Below are 22,524 nucleotides of genomic sequence, written 5' to 3' on the forward strand. Positions count from 1 at the left end.
ATGAGTAGTCATTGCTCAGTTTTCACTTGAACTTCTCTTTCAATGTCCTAATTGGACTTCATCCCAGCTAGTCTTGTCCCATCCAGATCATTCTCCACGTCATTACTAGACAGATCTATAAAACACAAATCAGGTCTTGTCACAGCTCATGCCTCTGTGTGGAATAAACTGTAAATCTTTCCTATGGTATAAAAGGTTCTCCATGAACCTCCTGCCTTTCATGTCAGCCTCAGTTCTTGGCACTCTGTCCCTCACATCCTTCTGAACCACTTCTGTTTCCCTGAACATGGTGATGTCTAAAATTTCAGATTCTTTGCCTTAAAGTTCTTTGTCACATCTTCTGTGACTCCACAGACCTCAATCTTAGCCATTATTTGGCATAGAAATGAAGAATGAGTGAATACATATTACCTTCTGGGTTTCCCTAGCTGGGAACACTTGGATACTTACAGATTGGCCTACACTTAATGAAGTTAAGGATAGCATCTCTTTTGATGATATTTTGTTTTCACCACTTCATGTTTCTCATTACGTAATCATTGTGGTGAGAATCAGCATATACTTTGGATGCCCTGGTAATAAAGTCTTTTTCTACTTTTGGTCTACTAAGTGTCTCTAGTGATCTGTCCAGTTACTGTTTTAACATATTTGAGCTTTACTGTGGCTTTAGAAATAGAAGTAATTTAATACTTTCAGGATAAATTTATTTTGCTCAAATATGAGTAACTGGGTAATGAGGGGAAGAAAATAATGGGAATTTAGGTGGGGTTTAACTTGTGTTGACTTGCCAAAATACGGACCATCACAAAAATGGCCTTTCACTTTTTTCAGGCCATGCTAGCACTCTACAAGTGTGCTTTAGTTACTTGACAAGTAGTTGAGTATCTTCTGATTACCAAGTGTATGGACACACAAGTAAAGCATTTATACACTTATTTTTGTAATGACAAAGGAAAAGCCACACAGTCTCACACATAGATTTTGACCATCCTATAACACAAAGTTTATTGAGCAACTACTGTGTGCAGATAGGGTGCTAATCATCATGATTACAAAGTACAGTGACCTTAAGGAGCTCCAAGATATATGAAATAGTACTGTAAAATGTGATAGGGCTTAACATTGAGCTATGAACAAGAGTTTTGTCAGCTCATCTGAAGGGGAGTGGTCAGAGTAACACTTATACTCATCTGTTAAACAGTGAAAGTAAAGTTCACATGGTCATTACTTGTTCATTAGTGGAACCAAGAATTAAGCAACTTTTCAAGATACCTATTCCAGTATTAGAGATGGAGAGAGGATATGAATATGAATGAATATGAACCAGAATGAAGGGAGTGACATCCTGGATCACACTGGGATAGGACAAGAAAGACAGATCCAGAAAAGTATTACAGAAACCCAAACTCAAGAAAGTTAGAAGAGGAAATAAACTATTCTCTTAATAACTGTGTTTATCTGGAGCCCTACTGTGTTTCATTTATAGCATGACTCCTATAGTATTCCAAAGTGAATTGTCAGTAATTCTCAACAAATTCTCTAGGAGACTTTGATAAAATCCCAAGTTTCAAAATCCTTGGGTATTATTCTAGATGCAGATTTTATGTAACTGTTGTGGCCACAGTTACGTACCTTGAATGGAGAAAGTCAAATGAACACGGAGCTGATGTTCAGCTGGCAAACACCAGTTCATCTGTATCAGTTATTTATATTCACAGCTCCCGCCAAGACCATGGGCCATTCCAGACAACCTGATCCTCGCCAGAATCTCCTTGCAGCCCAGGAGCTAATCAGTGGGTACACAGAACAGAAGGAGATCTCCAGGATCCCAATCAAACAAATAAACAACAACAAAATTATGGAACATAAATTATTGAGAATAGCACCAGGCCAACAGTTAGTGTCTTGATAGGTATTAACATGTAGTAGGAGCTCATCTTAGCTAGTCTTAATAATCTTGTAAATTACAGCATTTAGGAAAGTCCTAGCAGGTAGTAGGTAGTAGGAGCTTAGTAACCAAGTACTGTTAGGACTCAGACACACCCTCAAGGAGTCTTCTACCTACTGAGGAGACAAACATGTAAACAGAGTACAACCCTTAGCCGTGTGTGAAGGAAAAAATGGTCGCCGTTCATGTCTGGATTTCTGATTTCCCTCTGCACGTCACACAATGCTTTCTCTCTGCACTGGGATGCTTCACGTGTGAGGGCTTTCATTTCTATTTTCTGGCAATTGTATTCTTTCCTGGTGTGACTGCTTAAAATTGATTGCAGAATCTTTACCTGTTGTATTGCTAAGGAAGCTTTATCTTCTTTCATAATTTCCACAAAGCACCTTCTGCCAATTTTACTCTCTGTGGGATTGGTGTCTTGATTTTTAAGGTGCTTGCAGCATGCTCTCCTCTCCACTCAGGGAGCTCTTTGTTCTTTGGACCACTGCCCTGTGCTACCCATTTGTATTTTGTTTCTGCTAGCGTTGTTAACAGTAGGATGTTTGGGGTATTTTTAATTCTTATCCTTTTGTTAAAAAGAGTAATTTCCTACTTGGGGTGGAGATATGGATGTCTTTATACTTAGACCACTTGAGGGGTGAAGCTTAGTGAATTTCCTTTAAAATCATCACAAGCTCCATCCAGATCACATGGGCTACTTGTCCTCATATGCAAAGTCTGCTATGGAGCTGTCACCAGAAATTTTGCTTTATAGTTTTCCAACACAGTTCTTCTCTAAATCAGTCTCTCAGTTTCAGCACTATTGACATTTGGGGCTGGATAATTCTTTGTTGTGGGGAGGGTCTTGTGCATCATCAGGCATTCAGCAGCATCCTTGGCCTCTACCCGTAAATACCCATAGAAATCACCCAGTTTTGGGAGCCTGGGTGGCTTAGTCGGTTAAGCGGCCAACTTGCACTCAGTTTTGATCTTGTGGTTCATGAATTCGAGCCCCACATCAGGCTCTGTGCTGACAGCTCAGAGCCTGGAGCCTGCTTCTGCTTCTGTCCTGTGTCTCCATCTCTTTCTGCCCTTCTGCTCACACACTCTCTCTCCCTCTTTGTCTCTGTCTCTCTCTCTCTCAAAAATAAATAAACATTAAAAAAGAAATCACCCAGTTTAAACAACTAAAAATGTCTGCATTTTTGCCAAATGTCTCCGCTGGAAGGCCAACTTGCCCCAGGTTGAGAATTACTGCTGTCAATAATAAATATGTGAAAGTCGATTGACAAATAAGTTATAAAATGTGTTGATTAGCAAACACATTCATGATAATGACAGCAAGTACTTGCAGAACATTTAATGTGGGCCAGATGCTGTTTTAAGAGCTCTTTTCATATAAGTAACCTCGTAGAGGGAGGGACCATTGTACCATTATTAGCCACACTTTACAGATGAGGAAACTGAGGCTCAGAGAGGTCATGCAACTGCCAAGTGTCCAATCAAGACTCTGAACCCAGGCAGTGTGACCCTAGAGTCAATTATTTGAATTTACTGTGCAACTCTTTAAACAAAAAGTTACTGGATTAGATACCTACGTGGCATAGCATGGGCTATTACCTTTGGTAAGTGCTTAGTAAATTAGTTAAGTGAATAAATGAATATCTAAAAAGCCAGGCAATTATATAACATTTTAAATCAGTATTGAATAGATCCCTTATTTAGTTAATTTAAAATTTAAAAACATACTTTTCTTTGAATACAGTCAACTGAATATCATGTATTAGGGCAAAGCTGAGGGTCTCTTAGTACTTTGAAACTGATTCACAGGAATGTTTTAGAAAAAGTTTGTCAGGGTTACCTCTACAGTTTCTCGTAAGCTTCTGTTTGTGTGCTAGTGAAATGTTGTAGTATTTCAGAATAAAGACTGGTCAAACTGAACAAATTATTTTCCTGATGAGATTAGCAAAGCAGCCGCCCTTGCCTCATAATAAGGAGAGAAAATCCATCCTTCCTCCCAAACTAGGTATGCATTCTGATGAGGCATGATGCACTATGTGATAGTTTGACCTAGCTTCAGAACTTATTAAAAATTGAACATCTTTAACTAACAGGAAACCATTTTAGCCGATCAATGTTTAGCTTTCCATAGTTGGCTTCCTATAATAGATAGGAGGGTTGAGCTCCAAAGTTTGTTACAAATGCATTGCATCTGATTTATATCTAAGTGGCAAGCCTGCATTTTGTGTGATAAAATATAAAAACATTACGTTTTGTGTGTTAGAGACTTTAATATGTTCTTTTGTAAAGCAAAAGAATAGAAACTTCCAGAGTGTTAATTAAAATAACAATATATAAAATATAACCATAAAATAGCAAGAAGACCACTTAATCACAATTGCTTCATCTTGCTGGTTCTCTTAAAATTCATATTATTAATTATAATAATTTTACTCAGCAAAGCCCTAAGTAATACATTTTCTTATTGTTTAGATGATCTTTTAAAAAATTTGAGTGGCTTTTTTCCCCTTAATTCTGAAGAAGTCTGTTATTATAAGGACAATACTAGAAAATATCCCAAATCTCAATTTTCTTGGAAAAATGTCTTCCATATCATGTGATAAAAGGCATAACAGTACCAATATATTTTATCTTCTTCAGTGATAGTGAGGGATAATTTTGTTTCTTGATCTAGGAGTTTGCTTACAGCATTAGAATTCATGATTTCTATAATGAGTACTTACCACATAGTAAGTGATCTGTAATCTACCTCCCACACAGTCTTGATGCAGAGCATTACTTTGCCATAGCATTTAGAGTGGTCCATCATGATACCTAAATTAATTTATGGGTTACCCCACGTACCTGTATATAAAGTGGCTGCTGAGTACACAGACTTCTACTGAAATAGTAAGGTCATTCAAGCATCGTTTATGAATTTGGAATTTTGGGAAACCACAGCAAACAAAATTAAGCAAAAGCGAACTTGTCAGAAAATAGAAAGTGACTTTTTTAAGGTTTGGAATTGTCCTGGTTGATAGCCAGATCTGGGTTCCCCGACTTGAATCTCTGAAGTTGCCAGAAACAACTCTGTATACGGAGGTACTGAAGGCTTACTTACTATGTTTTATGAAACAGTCTTCAGAAAATAGCACGGCTGACAATTGTAGAGCTAGCAAAGAGCCAAGCCTTCATTAGTACATAAATACCATTCAGTTTATTTGAAGGCTAGCATGATGGCCAGTCCAGAACACATTTTTCCATGACCTGGAAAATTTTTTAAAAAGCTCCCAACAGGAGTAGAAAGTCAATAATCCTGATTCTAAGAGTATCTTTCCCTTAGAAATGGGAAAATAGTTATACCATCAACTAGGTTATACTTCCACAAAAATCTGGTCCATGTATATTGCTCCCTCCTATGAGATTTAATAATACTATGCAGTCTATATTTAATTTGTTTTAAAGGAACGCTTTGCAAGATGCTAAAAGGCACAGCTATTATTTCATGTTGTATCTACTTTCCAAAAGTAGGGAAATATTATAGTGAAACGGCTACTCTTTCCAGCACGCTTCTACATGGTTAGAGATGTTACCTTAGATTTCATGGTTATGATAATAAGCTTAGTACAATGGAGAGGCATAGAGGTTCGATCTCACTACACATTAAGGAAGAATGAAAGTGGGACTCTGGCTATGTCTTACTCAGTCATTGAATCCGAAAACACAAGATCTGAGAGATGCATAAGTCATGAAGGGAACCAATGGAGCTAAGACTTGTTCGTAAAAAATCTATGGTACTTTTTAGGGGGTGCCTGGGTGGCTTAGTCGGTTGAGCTTCCGGCTTCAGCTCAGGTCATGATCTCACAGTCCGTGAGTTGGAGCCCCACGTTGGGCTCTTTGCTGACTGCTCGGAGCCTGGAGCCTGCTTCGGATTCTGTGTCTCCCTCTCTCTCTGACCCTCCCCTGTTCATGCTCTGTCTCTCTCTCTGTGTCTCAAAAATAAATAAACATTAAAAAAAAATCTATGGTCCTTTTTGATGACCATCTCAGAATTAGAACTCTACACATTGGGGTGAGAGGTGGATTTTAAGTCATAAACCATATTATAAATAATTGGATAGAATTCTTTTGGGGATGGAAAGAAATTAGACACTGACACATGAAATTATTACTGAAAGAGCCACTTTCAAATCTGTGTTGCTACAATGAAGTGATTGTCATAGTCCAAATGTATAATTTTCTCTGTTATATATGAGGAATATGTGTAGCTGACTTGTTTAACAGGTAACTGGTACTGATTCCATAGATTCAGAAGAGAGATTTGTGAGTACCACTCCTCTTTTTCACTTTACTTAAGACCATGGCACATTTTCTTTATTGCTCAGCTCCCAAATGTTAAAGAAGGGTGACAGACCAGTGCTGTTCACAACACAGTACACACTTGGAAGAGAAGAGATCAGTGAGAACTGAAAAATTATGACTGAAAAACATTCTTCAGCCTCCTAAATTTAAACATTCAGACACTGGAATTTTGGGACTATTGTGAATTTTCTATATTTTATTTTACATTTTAAGTTCATTATTTATTTTTGAGACAGAAAGAGAGAGAGAGCAAGCGAGCAGGGGAGAGGCAGAGAGGAGAGGGAGAGAGAGTCCCAAGCGGGTTTCACACTGTCAATGAAGAGCCCATTGCGGGGCTCAAACTCATGAACTGCAAGATCATGACCTGAGCCGAAATCAAGAGTTGAATGCTTAACTGACGGAGACACCCAGGCACCCCTGAATTTTATATATCTTAAATTTTTTATTTTATTTATTTTGAGAGAGACCGAGACAGTGTGAGTGGGGGAGGGACAGAGAGAGAGGGAGAGGGAGAGAATCCCATGTGGGCTTCATGCTGCCAGCACAGAGCCCAAAGCAGGGTTTGAACCCATGAAATTGTGAGATCATGACCTGAGCTGAAACCAAGAGTTGGTCACTCAACTAATAGTCACCTAGGTGCCTCTCTATAGTTAAAAAAAAAAATTGTCTTATTCCTTAGGACATGACACACTTAGATAAAGGTCTTAGAGAAAGTTGTTAGGGAGAGGAAATTATGTTCAAGTAAGTTCATTTTGCTTCTGATGATCTGAGTAGAATTATGCTGAAAAAAACTGAAATTAGGGGAAAAATTTATTTATCTGCTATCTCTAGTTCTAACCAGTGTAGAAATTTGGAGATTAACTGTTTAATAGAAATTTTGATAATGATGTATATGTCCCTTGTAAAACAGTTATTTTAATGCAATGATGACCTCTTAATTCATTACATACTCTTCAATGTGCAGAAATTTTGCTGAGAATTTGACACGCTGTCAGTTTTTCTAAGTATTATCGAATATATCGACCTACCTTGTGTGTCTTAACAAAAGAGCATAGTGCTCCCAATTACGTTTCAAATAATTTCTGTTAAGTTCTGAGGTTACACAATTTAAAATACATGGAAGCCTTGCAGTTAATTCTGTATTTCTCAAAGTAAAACCAATAAACAAAGTTGTCTAAATCACTTAGGTTTTTTTTCTTATAATTTTGGCAATATCATCTACTTCTTTTTGATAGCTTAAGAATTAGTTCTAATAGACAATTTATTTTTATTTTCATTTTTTTCCCTAGTTTGAGGTGCATGTTACAGCTTGCCATTGTGGTCATTGTGGTTCATTTCATTAAGCTTCTTGTTCTATCTGCTTTCTTGAGACCTGGGAAACAGTATTTTTCTGAGTGATTGTACTATATTGTTCCAAATATAAGGCCACCCAGAATAGAAGGCAACCTCCAACTAGAAACAGCTCAAATATGGAGAAAGGCTGGGGGCCCAGAGCCCGGCGGGTCTTGCAGTGGTGGCAAGGGTGCCGAGGAATAGGACGATGCCTGCCCACTCTCCCGGTGAGTGAAGACGAGCCAGCTGCGGCATTTGCTTGTGCATACAGATGGCTTCTGTTGCTAGAGACAAAGTTACACTGGGGGGAGAGAACAAGTCTGTACACACAAAAGAAAGTTGTTGTGTGTGTCTGAGTCTGGGAAGGGAAGCTGGGAGTAGAGCCTTTCATTTCCTAAATGGTTACTGTCAGTGTCCGTCCTTCCCCCGCCCACCCCCACCGAACATGGTTGGGGTTGAAAGTTGAGTAACCCCAAGCATTGGAGAAGATCAAAGGGACCCTGCACCTTTCATAAGAAGGAGTTTAAAAGGTCCGGGGCCATGAAAAGGAACTGTCTGTAGACCAGCCCAGAAAATTATTCCTTGCCTGTGAAAATCAATTGCCCACCCAAGAGGTGGTGCATGCACTTTGTGATCATGTGTGGTTTGAAAACCAGTCACCTTGAGTCATGTTTCCAATTTTATTAAGATTTTCTTCTTTTTAAGTTCCCTATCTCCTGAGCCAGTCAGCCAGTTTACAATTTAAATAAATAGACTTAATGTTATTGTAATAAATTTGAAGAGACTGTTTAAAATCATTTGTTTTACTAGTATTTCACTCGGCACATTGTAAAAAACATTTCTGTGAAAATGTACTAGTCAACTGAGAGTATGTATGGATTGAACCTAGGTAACTCTCCAAATATTGGTCTGATTCTACTAAGCACATAGATATATAACCTTTTATTTTATGGTAACTAAATGAGACAGGATAGAAGGAAGTGCTTGTTGTGTTATAATCTAGAAAACTATTGAGCACCTGTTGGTGGACAACTTTACCAGGCACTTGCTTACCTTTGCAACTTTACAAAAACCACATAAAATATGAACCTTGAACTTTCTTGTAATTACTAGTCCTTGGCTTACTAAGCACATTTGAAGGACAACTTTAATTCATGAATGAGTTTTCCCCACTGTGCAGGTCCTATTTTAGCTATTATTATTATTATTATTGAGATAAAAGAGTGTTTAAAGGTAGAGCAGGACTCGCTTTAAGTTTAAACAGTGCTAAATTGCCCAGAGGATTTGGTTTAGGGAAGCTACTTCTCATTGATCTTAGAAATTCTCTAAAACCAAAAGCCCTGAAAGATAGAGGCCCCTTGCCCAAGTAAAAGCATGCTAGGATTATATGTCTGCCATTTTGCCAGGTCTGGGAAGCTAACATTTGAAACAGAAGGGCTGGGCAGCATGAGGTTTGAAAGGAAGAACTGGAAGGAGGGAAGCCCAGAGGGGGAGTATTATAGGCTGCCCAGTTAGATTACCAGTCAGAGGGAAAACTGTACTGCAGTAGTGGGTCCTAAATGAGAAGTTTGAAGTGAACTCTGCATAACCTCAGAAGCCTTTTCAAAACTGTTCATAACGGTGGTAGCAGTGGGGAAAGAGAATAGTAGAAGACCAGAGCTATTCGGAGAATAGCTTCCTTTATAACTCCTTCATTCTGGAAAACTTGCATCTCTACAGAGGATGAGGATGACCACAATTTGGTGGTCAAGTTGTGGGGGGAATGGTATGCCCCTTAACCGTCTTTAAGTTTCTACTAAGTTCCCTTCTATTGTTTGTTTCAGGTACTCTTATGTCTGATTTGATCTGAATTACAAATACAGGAAAACCTATACACTTTATCCCCAGAGGGGGTTAGGGCTATTATAATTGGCTTTCCTGTGTCATCACCTGCTATTAATGTAATCATTAGTAGCAATGGAGGACAGACTGGGGAAGTCCCCTAAACGTCATATCCCACAGCTTCCTCTCCCCGTTGATTAGTGAGGGTCGGGGGCAGGACCTGCTTTGATTGTATAACTCTTTGAGCAAGGAAAAGAACATGGCTTCAGTTGGCTTATGAGGTGGCAAGGATAGCCTTCAAGAACACGGGAAGAAAGGAAGTGACCAGGGAAGGGGGAAGGTACTCCAAATTGCATAGATTATAATTTTTGTAAAAATTGAAGGGGATTGTCAGATTCTCTACAAATGGTATGGTTTGCATAAAACCCATATTTCTCACTGTTGCTGCTCTCAGATTCTCCCTCCCATCACTAAAGTGCACAACACAGAAACACTTCTGTGGGTGCTGGAAAATAAACGTCTCATCGCAGTTTCCTGCGTTTGTGAATCCACACATGTACCTTCAGTGTCTCCTTCTCAGGGTATTAGAGTCCTAGGATTGAGTGAAATGGAGCAGTTATTAATCTATTAGGCATGAAAAAATCAGATTCGTTGATGGACAGAAATTAAAATCTCTCAGGCCCTTTGGGTGTAATGATCACCCTAAAAACAGGTTTGGAGACTTTCCATTTGGCTGCTTTTTTCTAGGAGGGGAAGTAACTGAAGCTTTACTTTTTCCCAGTTACTGTATGGGTGACTGCAACCCTCACAGGCCAAATTAATAGGGCCTAAGTTCTGGTTTTTCAGCAATTAAGTCAAAGAGTCACTAAAGTACAAATATCTAATTTGTGACCTGTTTTGTTTTTCATTTTTTAAAAAACCAAAAATATTTTTTTCCTTAAAGAAAATGTTGAATTTGGATGAATCTCTTTGAAAAATGCTCCACTGTAGGTCTTTACTTCAAAGAAGGGTTTTATAAGACACACCATTTCTCCAATGCCAGAATGTGATGTGTCTGAATTTTCGGAGACATATGGAATATAGCATTTGTCTTGCTGAGTGAGCATGTTTAACTCAGCTGCTAACTCACAAATTCCCTACTCTTGAGCATCTTTAAGTTTCAAGAATCATTCCTGAAATATTCTTAATGGGCATTCCTTAGGGGGCATTGCTCTCTTTGGCAAATCAGAAATGACATCTGGACATGCATCGTGATGGCTCTTGGTTAAGTGTTCTTGCTGGTCAAGCAGCGAGTGTATTCTAGTTAACAGGTTGATAGCATCTTAGGACAGGCTAGAAAAAAATGAACAAACTAGCTAATTTTCATTTGGCAGTGAAATTGAATACTGAATGACATCTATGCAGTTCTAAACGACTTTTGTTTTAATAACAAAGTTGTTGATTTTCTACTAAGGGTTCTTTTAGGTTGTCATCAGGGGCTGATGGGAGTAACAGTCCACCCACCTCTCCAGCTAGCTTCAGTGGACATACCACACCTTCTCAGCAGCCTGAACCTGTGGTACATTCTCTTAAGGTAACCAACTGTGTACAACCGTTTATCCAGAACTTCAGTTGTGTTGTGGCTTGTTTGCTTTAGTCTGGTAGTCCTCACAGTCTTGTTTTAACCATAGATACTTTATTTTTTGACCCCCTTATGGTGTAACTCTTTTAATTTTTGAAGTGTACTTGTTTTTAAATTGACAACGGGTTTGAGTACTTATGGTTGAATCTCTGGTTTTATCATTTTGTCTTGAGTAATGTGATTCATATCAATCTGCATCGAAGTTGAAGTCTGATGTGCATGTATATCCATTTGTGTAAAATATTGTTCTGGGTATTTTATGTGCGGTGTTTATAGTATGCATGTCTTCAAATATAGAAAGTTAATAGGAAAAATAAGGAAGGTTATCATATTTTTCTTTCTTTATGCAATTGAGGTACATTGTGCAACTTGAAAGACATTGAAATAAAAAACCTACTCTATCCTCCATTAAATAGAAGTTAGATGTTCAAAGTTGAGTTAATGCTCTTCCGTAGAGTATTAGAAAATAGGTGGTCTTCTTCATAAAGCTACTTTTATCTTTTACTTCAGATTCTGTGATAATTTCAAAAAAGATTTAGCTGAAATGTATCATTTATTTTCTTTACCAATAATGAGCTTTCCCATAAATAAGTGCCATAAGTAAAATTAATAACAATATAAATATTATCTAAGAGGAGAAACTGATGTAGGCAATAAACATTACCTTAAAAATTGAGACAGTCCCTTCAAGTTTTATCATTTCCAAGGTATGAAATCTTGTCCCTCAGATTATCTGTAATTCCTAACAGGTAGCCTTGGTGAAACCTTTCTGAGCCATAAAGTAGGTAGCATGCTTCAGTCCTGCTCTTGCCACAAGAATTTCACAACTTTACTAAAAAGTGTTTTGGTTTTAGAATGATTTATCAATAATAACCTGAAGATTCACTCTTTTGGAATGGGCCACACTTTTCTCTGGCATGCAGAAAGCAAGTAGAGGAGAAATTTAAACTATTTATTTGATGTGATTTTAGCAGAAGATTGAGCCCCCTCATTATATTTTGCTATAACTTTAATGAAATGAGTTGCTCCTCCCAAGCACATACTGATTGCTCCTGAGTGAAGGTAGCAGCACTGTGCTGGTGGCCAGTGCAATGCACTTGGCATTTTCTGTCTTGGTTGGAATAACTCACCAAGTGAACAACCAAGAGGAATTTACCTGGGAAGGCCTACCCGAATGAGGGGCTCCGCCCTGCATCTGGTGGCTGCTGATTTATCACCTGACCAACATCTTGCTCTCTGCAACAGCATTTGGATGCTGTTAAGCATGAACAGCATGCTAAACATGCTGTTATTTGAGCATGAACCAGACGCTATCTGAAAAGCATCTTAGAAATAAAAAATGAGAGTGGCTTCAATCCTGTAGTGTTTGTGTCTGCACATACTCCAAAAGCAACACATTGCTCTACTTTTCAAACTGAAAACTGTTTCGGCCTGATGCCTTATTAAATGGCAAGTGTAATTTGAATCAGATCAGCATAGAGGATAGCCTTGCAATCTTTCCCAAATTTGTCAATGCAGCTGTGTTCCTATGGCCTAAAAGGAAGGGAAGGGCAAGGAGGAGCTCTTCAATTTTCTCTGAATTCATTTTCTAATTTTCATATAAAATTTTATCTCAAGAAAGAAAGATATTATGTTATAATCAGAATACGTTAAGTGCCCTCAGTTGGCAGATGGGTAACACCAAGCAACTGAAGCATCTTTCTTGGATAAGTGGAGGCTCTTGAATACAGAGTATGTTTGCTTCCGTGAGTTAACTGTGTCGTGAAACAGAAATATGTGCCTAGGGAAAATAATGCCTGTGGGAAATGCATCTTAGGGAAATCGCAGTGCAAAAGAAGAAATGGAACCATTCAATATGTTTTGTTTTTAAAAGCCCACAGATCTAGAGCTGATTTAGGTCATATAATTTTTCTGTTGTAAAAGGATTAATTAGAACAATGGTTCAGTTTCTCATCTTCTGATACATCTCCAAAAAAAAAATCTCTAGGCTTTGATAAACTCTGTGGTCATGGTTTGGGAGGAAAGTGCTGTAAATCACTGTGAGAAATTAGCCCACTTGTAATAACACCACATTTATCTTGCTTTAAAATTCATCCTATTAATTGGAGCTTCACTTCATTTAGTAGAAATTAACTGATTTGAAGTACACTTGTCTTAGGTGCATTAGACATTGAATTTGTAGGCAAATGAGCTTGTTCCAGGAATTAAGTTTTCTATGAATATTCACTGAGCATAGGCAGTGATTTCCTGTAAGTATATAAAGAATGTGAACTGACTCTAAGTTGAGTACCAGGATGAGGCTTTCATTTACTACCGTGATATCCTCTTTTAAAGTACCTACATAGTAATAATGGCTAGACATTTTGAGTTAATAAGGGAGTAGTTTGTGAGTTAGATTATTTCAGGATTGAATACTAGTAAATAATCCATATAGACTATGTATGAACTTGACATGAAGGGTCCACTTCATGTTTAAATCATTTATTTTGGCTCAACTGTTCATTAGTGCCAATTCTCAGGTAAATACCTTTAGGTGTGGCCATCAGCATTGACCGTGATGACCACAGAACCAAGGAGGTTAGCAATGTCGCAGTCCAGTGGGATTCATAGAAGAGCTTTTAGAAAAGCATTTTTTTTCTGTGGTTTTTTTTTTCTTTGTTTTGGGTTGTCTTTTTGCTACATTAGTGCTTTGGCTTACCAGCTGATACAGAAAAAAATAACAGACAACACTCAAAACCAAAGTTTTCTCCCCTTTGACCTATAGAAAGTATGGCATGAAAATTCTACAGGCATATTTCAAGAAATATTATTTTGAATCCATTTAGAGATAACTTAGAGAAGTGGAATCTCATGCCTCTAAGATTGCTTAAAAGCATCTCATCCCAACACTGCTCTAATGAAAAATGCTGAAAGTGTTGCTCAAATATTTTCACAAGGAGCCAGTTTTTCTCTTTGATATTATCTAAGAACCATCTCCGTAGTCCTTTTCTAGTCCCTGGGAACATGTCCAGGCAAGAACTGTGAAGTTAGTAGTGCTAATGTTACCTCGAGTTCTTACGTACATATTCCTGGGTTTTGACTACAATCTCTTTTAGTCTTTTCTATAGGCCATGTCTACATATCATTTGGATTATTTGGCATAAAATTAATTATATTGCTCATCTTTACAATGGAGCAAGAATTACTTTCTGCAAATGGTCGACACAGGCAAGTTATCTTAATGACCAAATTAATTAATGCATCTAATTATTTTAGATATTAGTGAATTCAATTGACTACTAGTGATACAATAGTTTGCTTTTAAAGACCATTTGAAAATCGAGAATTGATTTCTAGTAGGTTTCATAACAATCATTTTAAAAGATTGTGCCATGTACTAATCCACTCTGATATGCAGAGACGGGGAAAACCAAAAGGTTTTGCAAAGTGGACCTCCTTTATGGTTTAATTCATAAACTAAACTAACAAGTTTTTTTCCATGTGAAATTTGCTTTTCTTTTTCAACATATCCAGGTCTTGGATGTTCAGGAAACTATAGATCGTCAACAGGGTAAAGAGTATGAAAATGACCTTAGTGAGACAGAAAAAGCTATAGTCAGAGAAATGTGCAATGTAAGTTTAATGTGCTTTATTGTGTATTCTGTGTTGAAAGCCCCATTGCAGCTTAGTTATCATTTTATGAATACCTACTTTTTATAATGCTGGCCAAATGCCTTGATATTTTTATATTAAAATAAAACCAATTCCCCTTGTTTGGATCTTTAACATATTTTATTGCAGCTTTATTAACACAGTCATAAAATATTCAGGTAACCGATAATCAGCCAATTCTGTATTCCAGAATGATCCAGGAACATTTTTACATAATTTACTGTTGAAGATATTGTGTTGCTAGTTTTGATAAATGGGTTTCTGTTTCATACTTTTAAGAGGTACCAAAAAATCAGTTTAAAAGCCTGTGATAAAACACAGCCTTCTTCAGACTTATTTACAGCTATACTTGGGGGAAAAATCATCTTACTAGGTAACATTTTCTTGGTTCTTCATATGATATGTGCGCTGCCTGTTTTGCAAAGTAGTAGCTTTACCTTTCAGTGTTGATGAAAGCTCAGAAATTTAGAAATAAATATGAACTTAAGAGATACACATAGAAATCTATGAAATTAGAGAAACACAGTAAAAGAATTGACATGCTATTTTCATGATACATATCTAATCAAGAATGTGATTTGTATTTATTATTAATCCCTGGCTAAATTTTGAGTAATATGCATGGATATATCATTTAATCAAGAATATAATTGGTGAAGTTGTTAAAAAGCTAAATATTATAGAGGAAGCCATTTGTTCAAATAAAAATCATAGATTAAGCACTGATTTTAATAGGCTCTATGTTGTACTTTTATCCTCCTATTCTTTGTCCATTAGGATATCAAAATTGACTAGAATTACCTTTAAGCTATTAGAACCAAATATTCTCATGTATCTACCTCGTTGAGATGTTCTTGGAATCCGGTAAATGTTTTAAGTCCTGTGGGCATTTTATATGTGGTGGGGCCACAGTTTTAGTCTGCTGGTTTTTTTCTTTTCTGCATATCTATTTTTGTCTATTTTCAAAAGGTCATTAGTTCTGGAAGTCATAATTTCCCACCACTCTTCACCTTCTGTAGCTGTTCAGCCTATTCTTAAGTTTTACGTTTGAATATTTCCTTCAGATACATTCAAAAATTTAAGCTACATACCTTAAACATGCCTGTTGCTTCTCATCTGTTGATTATGGAATGAGAACTAAAGTTCAGACATGAGGAATTGTAGAGCCAGAAGAGACCACAGAGAAGATCCTCCCACAGCAATTCTCCCAAGTAGTACATGGGTGTCCTCTGTAATCCAGATGTCTAGGTTTCACCCCAGCCCCTGGGGAATTTGGATATAGGAAGCCCTGGGTACCATCTCCACACTTGCCTTTTATATTAGAAGAGACTGAATTCCCAAAATAAAATTGCTCGATCAATTTTTTCTTTAAGGAAGTCAGGACGATACCCCAATCTCCTCTTGAGTCCTAGCAATCACCCCTTTCCCAAGTGTGGTGAATCTGGGGACTTCTAAAAGCAAAGCATCTTCCAGAGGGGATCCTCTCCTTTTTGTATAATTGCCTGAATTTCTGTAAAAACACATGCTAGGATTATTTTCTTGCCTTTTCTTTTTAGATACAAGACTTCTGAACTAGAAAATTCATTTCTTAGTCACACAAGAGACATACTAATGGAATGGGTCTTGATTAGCTCGTGTTGATCTTTGTTTGCCTAGATTTCCAAAAATGTTTCAAAAATGCTTCAAAAGATCATATGCAGTGGTAGTGGTGTTTTTCCATGCAGGAGCTATTTTCAGGAAGCCAAAAGCTTGCCTTCCTAAAAGTTCCTTTTACTTATCTACTTTTGTCTGAGTCCCAAAATTTGAAGAAAAAAATACAAGTGAGGCCAAATCTGATAATTAGCACTCTCATATTTGGAAACTATTTAAAAGCCAAGAGAAAAAAGTGTTGGTTTAAAATGTTCGTGTTACCATTATAAATTATATGAACATTGAACTCCGTGCATACTAGAGAGCAACGAGAAATACGAATTGTGAGGTATTTTCATAGATAATTTCTTAGAAACTAGCTCAAGTTATAAAACCTATTCCAGAAACTATGTGCTTTTGTAACAATTTAATAGAAATGTAAAGTTTTCTTATAATGTGAGATCAGTTATAAGACTCAGGTAGAATTTAGGATAAGTTTGGTCTCAGTTTCTGGTGTTCCTTCTGGAGATCAGTTGTCAACCAGTGTACAATGAAGTGACTGTTAGCAACTAATTACCATTAGTAATTAGTGGTTAGTAAGAAGTGCTTTTATTCTCTTCCCAAACTGTGCCACAAAAATACATTTACTATTTATTATAGTGCAGCATATTTATCTTAGGTCTGTTTGGCTTTTGTAAATTCCCTGGGAAGAGCTGAACAAGTTGACTGGTTACCTCAGACACCCACCTATTCTGGTTTTTTTTCCTATTCTGTTCTTTTAGTCAATAATAAGTCACTACTCTGTGTCCACCTTAGTACCATTGGCTCGTTTCAGAGTTTTGCCTTCTCTGACTCTTTCACTACATAGCAATTTCAGGGTTAAGGCCCATGGTATTCTATGTTTGAGTACTTGAGGAGGGCTTGCACTTTGGAGTTGTAACCCTCTAATGCTTTTTGTCTATGCTTTGTTCAGGTCTTTGAGTCTATCCTCTGCTTCTCAATGAGACATTCAAAACATTCGGGGCAGGTGTAGATACCATGTAAGGGCTAGAAAGCAAGGTCCAGAGCATCCTTGGACCCCTTGATTCAGTGTTTGCATTTTTTCAGTCTATTTATTAAGAAATGGGACATTCCTACCTTCCTTGTGGACAGCTTGAGCCATCTGTTGCTAGAGCATTCCTTTTCTAATATTGAAAGACCATCAGTACAACTCTTTTCAAATAGAACAGGTTATTTCTACTGCCTAGTGGTGTCCATCAAAAGAGAGACTAATGGTTTCATTGGCTTAGAAATGAAGGTAGACAGAATCCTATATTCTTATATATTACCATGACTAGTATTAGGTTTCCCTAGAGGATCTATTTTTTAAAAATTCAAAAACAAAAAAAACAGTTTTGTGTTCATGTAAGAGCAATGTAAATTTTTAGGGAATGAATCAATCCGAAATTAATCCTTATTGTGAAACACAAGAAGGGTTACTGTTTTCCACGTGGGGGGGGAGGGGGTGTATGTGCATTTTCCAGTTCACATTAGCATATTGGTGTATCACTGATGAATTCAGTGGCTTTACGTTTTTCGTAACCTTACCTTTTGCTACTTTCCCTCTAAAATGGCCCCATTTTTATGTATTATATCTATTGGGGGGATTCTTGATTTTATTCTTCTCTTTTTCCTGCATTTGGTTGCTCTCTGCTTTGATAATCTGAGAGGTAGTACAGTTTGGTAGCTAACTCAGTAGCTATGACTGAGGCCCCTGCTCTGTAGGGAAAACTATGGAAATTTACTAGTGGCCCTAAGTCCTACCAGCTCAGGGCTTAATAATAACTCAAGAACAAAAACTCCATTTTCCTTAGTGGATTAAACATTTTGGTATCCCTTGTGTTCAAGATGTATAGAAGAACCAAGATGATTTTGTTCACATGTTCTTAATTCTGGCTATACAGAATTATATTGGAAGCCTTAAGAAAAAATACAGATGAACATGCCTCCCCTTTACCATGCAGTCAATCTGAGAATTGGAGTTACTGTTTAAGGTTCTTCAAGTGCATCGTGTACAGCCCAAGTTGAGGACCACTCATGTCAGTTGGCACATCATTCTTTAATTTTGGCCCTGATTATTACAAAGCATTGTAGTTCCCTCTACTGAGTAACTCTTGTGATTTAGAAACTTCCATCACATTTCATCATGTTTGAGCTCATTCATGGGGTTATTTTGTCTCTTGTCTTCACATTCCTCTTTGCCCCTCTCATAGATCCCCCTTTAAAAACCACAAATCTCTTTGTGGAAAAGGCAATTAAGATGTTTATTTTTATTATTTTTTTTTATTTTTACCTTTTTTAAGGTTGTATGGAGGAAACTTGGAGATGCTGCCGGTTCCTGTCCTGGAATTAGGCAACATTTGTCTGGAAACCAGTACAAAGGACCAATGTGAAAGGCACTCTTTCAAACAGGAGGTCACCACTGCCAGAGAGAGATAAAAGAAGAAAAAAGTGGGTTTCTGCACACCCGGACTCTTTGAATAACATGGAGTGATTGTACATTGCACATATTTTCCCTCTAACACCTTCAGTATGCTGTATGTCATGTCTCTGGTTTCCATGTCCACAGTAGCCCATCTCGAGTTAATTTAAAACAGCTTTGAAAATCACCGTTTTGGTACCAATATTTTCATTAGAGTTAAAAATGTTTTTGACTCCTAAGATCTAAGATTAGAAGAGTCCAGTAGGGCCTCAGTGGTTTTCATAGAGTTGACTCATTGCACAGAATGGTGGGAGTTTTCTACCATGATGTGTTGAGGAAGAGGTGGGTTCCAGCTTTCCAAATCTGAGAGTTGGGCACCTATTTCTTGTATTATAGTCAAAAAATTATGAGTTCCTGATGCATAATTAATTTGGATGTAAGGCAAGATTAGATTTCTGGGATTCTGTTTTGACTTTTGAGGTGCTAAAACTACCCCATAAATTCTCTACCAGCCAGAAGGGTAGCAAGATTTTTTGTAGAGTGCTTATCAGAGAGTACCATTTATTTCAAGTGATCAAGATAAATATAGCTTTTCTTTTAATCTTGCTATATTCATGAAGACACATCTTGGGGGCATATCTACTTCCATATTCATTCAATGTAGCCATTGATGTTAATATTAATTCCAATTAAAGAACAAGCAAACATAATTTTTCTAAGTGTTTCCAGCTGTGAGATGTCAATTTCTACAATTTAGTTTCTAGATCTGCTGTTATATTTAATAAACTTTATGTAAACTTTAAAATATTGCACTGCATTTATGAAAAAGCTTTCTTTGCCTACAGCAGCTAACGTTTTATGAAACTGACGCATGTCTTTCATTATTGAGGCTAAAAGCTCTTGTTCAGATTGCTTGAGGTTTGAAAAAGAGGTGTGCTAGCTTTGCTTAGTTTCTTATTTTTGGTATATATATATATAATATTAGACTGTGTGTATTGGAAATGCTATGATAGGTATTTTGTGTTTTTCAAATGCAATGATAGTTTCTTGTATGAATGTGCAAGAGGCCTGTGACAGAATGCTAAGTTTTTATTGTAGTTTAAGATTATAAAAGTAGGAATGCAACAATTCCCAGTTTTTAGAGTTCTTCTCAATTACTCAGATTGGATTCATTGCAGATATTCATCATTGCTGTTGTTTTCATAATGGACTCATTATAGTATATTAATTGTCATTGGTCAAGGAATGTGAAGGTATTTCGTTATACTTTTTTAAATGTTACTATGATGAAAAAACAGCCCTCTGTTTTCAGAAAATATTTATGAATTAATTTACTATAGAATTAATTTACTATAGAATTATCTAATTAATTTACTATAGAATTATCTAATTAACTGGGTTACCAGTTAAGCTTATCTTTCTTTTGAAATGTTATATTATTACTCTGTAAAAGAAAATTGCTTGCTATATTTACACCTTCTCTCGTAGAAAAGCTTTCATCCTTAAATTGTTGTATTCCTACGCTCTGAAGACATTTAAAACAAGTTTTTGTGCCTGCAGTAGAGACTGCAGAAGCTAATACAAGGAACACTGGTCTTTTGACAAAATACTTGTGTAAATTTTGATACTGTATTAAAACTATTTTTTTAAAGTCCTGCATAAAATCGAGTATCACATATGTGTTCATCTTAGCAATGGTAATAAATTATTTAATCTCAGTGTTTTTTCCTTCAAAATTTTTTTCCTAAATTGAGTAGATTTCTAATAGTCAGTTGCTAAATATCATATTGTTCCTAGATGATGGTATTAATGATGGTAATCCAGATGATTATCTTAAATCCCTCATTATGAGCATATTTAAAAACATTTTGTTTCATATTTAATATTCAGGTTCCTCCATTCACACCATTCTCCATTATAATGTAGTTAAAAATTTAGAATGGTATTTAGGAATGTTTAAAAATCAGTGTTATAAAACCTTTCACTTGTTAAATTCATATAGATTAAAATTAAATTTAATTCAGCTATTGTTAAAGCAGTCATCAGGAGGGAAAATACTAAGGGGAAATACTGTAGAGTTAACATACATTAGTGGGGGAAGATGTAATATACATATATGACTAAGACATAAACTGGAAAACACACATTATACACATGCTCAGAGAACACACATACTTCTGAGAAACCACTAATAAGACTCTGGAATAAAGCTTCCTACACTGAGCTTTAGACCCAACTTTAAATGACATACTAGATAGTCCAGGACCTGAGTCTTGCCATTGCCTGATATATTTATCAATAAAAATGTGCATCATTCTCTCATGTGACCAGTTTATGGTCTTATTTTCTCTGGAACAAAGGTTAATTTACACATCTTGGAAGAATATTTTTTCCAGCCTTGAAGATGACAGACAATCAGAATCTAAGCTTTTTAAATGAATGCCTTTTAAGTTTCTAGCACATGCTCAAGGCATTATAGAAAATTCAGATCTTATGTGATATCTAGTAATACATCATTGGATGTGAGGGTATCATACATCACATTGGCGGGAGCCAATGTAAAGTATCTTTACTAAGTATGGCATTGAATAAAGGTTCTTTGGCTTAGCAAAGCAGACTTTGAGCCAGCAAGTTCAGCATTCAACACTATAATTAGCTCTGCAAGTTTGAACAACTTAATGTTGCTGAGCCTCTGTGTCCTGACATGCTGAAAGGAGACAACATCTATGGAAGTGTTTTAAGGTTCTTGAGAGCCTCCATAGTTCCAAAGCTCATGGTCTTGGCAATCCACAAGAAACAATGGCAAGTCTTCCAAGACATAGGAGCCAGCGATGAGCTGTGACAATGTTATTAGACCATTAGGCTGGGAGAGGGAACTACATTAACATGAAAGGCTTATTAAACACATAAAAAGATTCTAGCTGCATAGTCCGCACTTTCAAGCTCTGTTCTCAGCCTACTGCAGGCCTTATCATGGTCAATCACAGATGGTAATTGTGAAAATGGAGGAAAACAAAAAGATATTGATCTGGTTCTCATAGGAATGATATGTTTGAAAAAAATTCCACAACTACTTAATTCCATATTACTGTGAAAACATAGAATACAAGAATAAACAAAGAAATAAGAATAAAGACTTTTACTTAAAATGGCAGATTATCTGCTGTAGCTCCCTCCTTTTGCCTTAAACTCTAAAAATGATTGAAAAGAGATTTAATAAATTTATAATCCCACTAGAAAACAACAAATAGTGTACTCTGAGGACCATCAATTAAGATAAATTCTTAAAAAATGATAGACACAGTATCCAGTTGAAAAATGAATTCATTATTCAAAATACATGAGGAAGGGTATTGTTGAACATGCAGAATGGCTTCAAGGATGCTCCAAACAAGACAAAGTTTGAACCTGCAATGCCTGGGATCCTGGGGGACTTACAGTAGCTATGCATTTTGACTCCTGCATATGCTCTCCCTCCTTGAATCAGGAAGAGAACAAAACATAATTTCTCCTAGGCCAGAGCAGAGAGTAAGGATATTTGAATTGGAGACACAGAGCAAAGTCTTCAGTTTCTTAACACCCAGAGGAAAAAGGATACTCTGTGTCCAGATCATTAGCTACTAACACAGCCTGCCTACAAGTTTGTCCCACCATCTCCCTTACACCTTAGACTCAACTATCTCACAAACCCAGCACCCTGACCTATTTCTTCAAGCA

At 36.8% G+C, this 22,524-nt stretch overlaps 1 protein-coding gene across 2 annotated transcripts in view; it reads left to right on the forward strand.

Moving 5' to 3' along the window:
- Positions 1–20,525, forward strand: part of CCDC85A (coiled-coil domain containing 85A) — a 207,666-nt gene extending 187,141 nt beyond the window's left edge. The window contains exons 4-5 of one of the 2 annotated variants that reach the window (XM_047854237.1): positions 10,899–11,018; positions 18,689–20,525. In XM_047854237.1, the coding sequence (XP_047710193.1) occupies positions 10,899–11,018; positions 18,689–18,778 (210 nt within the window). In that variant the 3' untranslated portion in view covers positions 18,779–20,525. The remainder of the gene's footprint in view (positions 1–10,898; positions 11,019–18,688) is intronic. The other variant, XM_047854236.1, reaches the window with a different exon arrangement.
- The last annotated feature ends 1,999 nt before the right edge of the window (positions 20,526–22,524 follow it).

The sequence above is a fragment of the Prionailurus viverrinus genome, chromosome A3, assembly GCF_022837055.1.
Source record: "Prionailurus viverrinus isolate Anna chromosome A3, UM_Priviv_1.0, whole genome shotgun sequence".
Classification (NCBI taxonomy): Eukaryota; Metazoa; Chordata; class Mammalia; order Carnivora; family Felidae; genus Prionailurus; species Prionailurus viverrinus.